The following is a 4,955-nucleotide window of genomic DNA, read 5'->3' as shown; positions in this document are numbered from 1 at the left end:
TCAATTTGTATGTGATGAAGTAAAAGCCAATTTTTTTTTTTAAATGCAAATACAGTCTGCATCACAAGATTAAAACACCGCAGTTAAAAGTTATAACTGATGATCATAGTAATTAAATGGATTTTATCTCTTTGTACATATACCCAAAATTATTTTACTATCTGTACTTCAAAAAGTCTAAAATCGGTCCTTATGGTTAAAATGAGGTTAAAATGAGGTTGTTTGTTTTTCTATTAAATTTATTTGAGTACTATTACTATTTTGATAATTTTAGCTGCATTATCTTAAAATTTCTATGTTTTTTTAACAAAAATAATATGTGCATTTTAGTTATTTTGGCGTCATTCAGTTAAGTTTAACAGAAAAATTAATGGTTTCACTTTAGTCATAGTATAAATACTTATTTGAGACTTTTTAACGTATATGAGGGTAAAATGATTTTGGGCATAAGTATAGGTGGGTAAAATATATTTAAATTTTTTTTTATATGAACTCTAATTGGTAGTATTTTAAATGCATTTAAAAGCTTATTTAGTCCTTTCCAATTTCAATCTTCCACCAATATCTTTAAATTCAAGCGTTACATGGGCTACAAATTTAATGAAAAAATTTATGAGTTCTTAGAGGTGAAATTCTCAAATGTCATTTTCAATTTTAACGATTTAAATGAACTAAAAATTTTGGCAATTTTCTTAGCAAATTTAAAATTTTCATATAATTCACTGGCCAAGTCGCTGTCTTGATCAATGCTTTGACAACTTCTTATTTAAGTTTCGAAGTAACTTATATACATGGTTAAAATGTTTGGTGAAGGAGATCATCATTGGTAGTCAGTAGGAGTAAGCACTTCTATTGATTGTTTTGGGCATTTAGACAGAGTTTTTGACCAAACTAACCAATCTTTTTACATTTTATTTTTACTGAAATAGATCACACCATAAACTTAATACTAAAAGAAGTTTATTTTAGTGTAGCTATTAGTAAAATACTAATAAATTCAGTATTTTATTTTTAAATGAGTGTAACGTTTTATATTATAAATAAAACGTTAATCTTTTCAGCGTTTGTACTAAAAAAATATTGAAAAGTTCAGCGTTGTGCTAAGAAAAGATGATTCTATATTTCTCACATAAAATACACAGTTAAATATTTTATTGTTAAAAATGCTAAATTGTTCAATATCTTTTTTATCGATACAAAAGCCTAAAGATTAGATATGTGTTGAAGAAAGAGCCAACTCTCTCAATATAAATATGCACTTGGGTTTAGCCAATATATAAACCGTCTAGTTTATATTTTAAACTATGTGCATTGTGCACCGAATTAAACGCCTCCGAGACATTATTCTAAGTGATTGCGACCGAGTTGCTCCTCAAAGCAAATTGTACTGCCGAGCCATCAATTAAGCTGAGCTCGTTGAGTTAAGCAATCAAGTTATTAAACTACTAAATAAATTTTCTCTACAAAGAAATATTTGGGGTCCGATTCAATCCATACTTGTTCTGTTTTAAAATCTTTTGAATTAATAGTCTAATTTAGACATACAATATTTTGTTACAAAGATGAAAAAGAAATGAATGTAAAAAAATATAGGTAAAAAAAAATTGATCATCATAACTCTGTGTTTAATTATTTGACGTGAAAAGTCCTACAGGATAGAAAGATTCCTCCTAGCTAACCTTGCTAAGAATCATAAAAAGGAACGATAGCTCCTCTAATTTTAATTTAAAAAGTTTTCTAATCTTTTACAGATAAAATATGCCAATCCAGCGTCTCCTAGAAGAAAAAAAAATGGCATTTACATTTAAAAGCAAAATATTAAACTTATTAATATTTTACGAATAACTACATTAAAATAAACTTATTTTAGTATTAAATTTGAAGTACGAGACACTAAGGCATGCCAAACGTTTTATTTTCCAAGAGATGCCAAAATCTTTGTTGGGAAAAGTAGAAGCGAAAGCGAAGTTGAGGTTTGGTGTTTACTAAAGAGAGAAGATAAATCAGAGAGTATTGACCAAATTAGGTCTCCACACATCATATCTATTTGCCATCTTCCAGATTTACTAGAAAGATATATATTCTTAACACATCATCTACAATCATATGACCCACTAGAGTGGATGGTGTCATATCTATTTGCCATCCAGAAAGATATATATTCTCAACACATCATCTACAATCATATGACCCACTAGAGTGGATGGTGCAAAATCAATCAAATATAGTGAAGTTAATAGTTATTTTTCTCACGAACGAGAAGGTTATAAGCTCCGATCTCAAATAATATTATGAAGAAATTATTTACTGATTTGATGGTTTGGCTCAACGGCTTGACAATACGGTTGATTTGAAGAAGCAACTCAGCAGTGCGACGGCTTGGAGCAAGTTTGGATGGCGTTTACTATATTAGCTAAATATTTGGTGGAGCTTAAATAACTCTGTATCTAAGGAAAGTATTCGGTTCATATCTAACCTAAAGAAAAAGAAAGAAAGAGAGAGCAATAGTACACTGGTCTCAACAACTAGTTTATTTTTAATTCTAATTGATGGATAAATATAAAATTAAGAAATAATTTTCTCATTTACGTAATTTTGCGTGGACTATGAGGAGACGAGTGAGGTGTCTAAAATACACATTCTATTCCGTAATAAATTTGAAGAGCAATTTATTTAGGTAAATAAATTTACGAAGAGCATTTGATTGTCAACGGGTCGAGATCAAGCGAGCAGCAAGAAAGTCTTCAACAAAATCCTTTGGAAAATTATAGGAACTTGATTCAAAGAATAAAGTAGCAGATTGGACGGCACATAGGGGAAAGGGTACGTGCCTCTCTGCCTCTTTTTTTTTCCCGGGGTTAAAATAGTACTGTCTCTACTCCTCTCCCTGTTTATATATCTAGAGGTCTTACCTAAGGATAATAGTATAGAGAAAGAAGAGTGGCTAGGATTAGGAGAGGAGAGATGAAGGTTGCAGTGATAGGAGGAGGGATTAATGGTTTAGTAGCAGCTTACGAGCTAGCTAAGGGTGGGGTTAATGTAGTGCTCTATGAGAAGGAGGACTACTTGGGTGGCCATGCCATGACTGTCTCCGTCGACGGCGTCGACGTCGACGTTGATCTCGCCTTCATGCTCTTCAACCGTGTAAGTTCTTTATAGCTCTTTCTTCTCTCTCTCTCTCTCTCTCTCTCTCTCTCTCTCTCTCTCTCTCTCTCTCTCTCTCACTCAGAATCTCTTTCTGGTTCCCCTTTATTTGTGAGATCTAGAGAGATACAGTACCGCCAAATATAGTGCAACTTTTTGTTAATTTACATATTGAAAAAACTTCTTTAATTTCAAAAAAATTATATAATATAATTTCGATAAAAATGACTGTAAAGAACAAATTTTAAAAGCTTAAAATAAGATGCTATAATAGGAAAAAGTTTATATTATAGATCATAGTAATATGTATAAATGATTTTGCCATTCTAAGTGCTAGTTAGGGGTGAAAATGAATCCATATTAATATGATAGTACTCAATCTACATCCGGATTCATATTTTTAATTCGGATACGGATATTAAAACTATATCCTAACTAAACGGATACATATAATTTTTGGATAAAGGATCGGATCTTAAACGGATGTTGATTGAATTTTAAACGAATTATATTATTTTATTTAGACATAACTAACACAAAAATCTTAAGAGTTTCATAAAAACTAATTTTTTTATATGTCAAATAAATATAAAATTAGAAAAAAATAATCTCTACAAATAATATTAACACATTATTAGTAACAATATCAATATTCACTATTTAAATAAGCAAACTAAAACTGTAAATCATTAAAAAAAATGTGAATAAACGAATATCTGATATCCGTATCTGAATCCGAAAATTACATCCGACCAGTATCCGAATCCGTATCCGAGTTTTCTTTCAAAAATTCTAGTCGAATCGGATAAGAATTTTTTATCCGAAATCGATGCGAATCAGGTCGGATAGTTTTTCACCCATGTTTATTTTTTAAATTGAGACAATTGAGAGAGAGAAAGAGCATGGATTCAAATTGAGATTACTAACGAAATTTTATGGGGAATTTAAAAAGGACTTGTATATTTTACCGTTGGATTAGATTAACATAGTGATTAGACTGATTTATAATAGGTTCCTAAAAGATAATTAATTAGGAGCCGTTACAGAGGAAATCGTTACTAATTAGGTAGGATTAGGAATCTTGTGTGCATAATTAAAATAGTTTTAGAACGGTCATAGGACCAATGATGTATATTATGCCTTTTAACATCATTTAACATCAATGTACGTTGACTTGTTAATTTTCTCAGGTAACATGCCCTAACTTAATGGAGTTCTTTGAGAAGTTAGGGGTTGAGATGGAGAAATCGGACATGTCATTCTCTGTGAGCTTGGATGGGGGAAAGGGTTGTGAATGGGGCAGCTGCAATGGCTTGGCGAGCTTGTTTGCCCAAAAAAGAAATGCATTTAATCCATACTTTTGGCGAATGCTGAGAGAGATCACTAAGTTCAAGGAAGATGTTCTTAAGTAAGTAGTCGTGATTCCTAATATGTAGTGCTTTATGCTTGAGTTGTATCTAAATTAACTAAGTTGGTAACTAGATGGTCAAAAATGATACTTTAATATCAAATGATATTGCAAAGAATATGCGAGTAGATATGCATGTTTTAGGAGTTTTTTTTGTTATTGGCATTTTTGAAAGTGTCCTAATATTTTAAGGCTAAATATGACATTTTAACAAATACATGGATAATGATCTATTTTTATATATAACCCCTTTTTTGTGACATATTGATCGGTGTTAGCAGCCGCGCAGTAGTTCCAGCTCCAAAAGCGTATATTTAAGTTATTGCAATTAAAAGGCTCGTAGTTGGATTTGGCTGGGTAGGTCAATCCGCCTATTTGGTGTAAGCTAGCCTCCTCGTCCTTT

The 4,955-nt window shown here is 31.1% G+C and overlaps 1 protein-coding gene across 5 annotated transcripts in view; it reads left to right on the top strand.

Annotated features, from left to right (window-relative positions):
- Positions 1–2,903: 2,903 nt before the first annotated feature.
- The window catches only part of LOC140788051 (uncharacterized), a 41,191-nt gene continuing 39,139 nt past the window's right edge, over positions 2,904–4,955 (top strand). For 2 of the 5 annotated variants that reach the window (XR_012108952.1, XM_073137149.1), the window contains exons 1-2: positions 2,922–3,144; positions 4,335–4,552. Coding sequence is in view for 2 of the 5 variants with exons in the window: in XM_073137149.1 (XP_072993250.1) it covers positions 2,965–3,144; positions 4,335–4,552 (398 nt within the window). In the remaining 3 variants the exon portion in view is untranslated. Of the gene's footprint in view, positions 3,145–4,334; positions 4,553–4,955 lie in introns of all 5 variants that reach the window. The other 3 variants (XR_012108953.1, XM_073137148.1, XM_073137153.1) reach the window with 3 other exon arrangements.

This window comes from Typha latifolia, chromosome 5 (assembly GCF_019914945.1).
Source record: "Typha latifolia isolate L0001 chromosome 5, TyphaL0001v2, whole genome shotgun sequence".
In the NCBI taxonomy this organism is placed as follows: Eukaryota; Viridiplantae; Streptophyta; class Magnoliopsida; order Poales; family Typhaceae; genus Typha; species Typha latifolia.
Note: the sequence above shows the minus strand (reverse complement) of the source record. Positions and strands in the feature narration are given on the sequence as shown.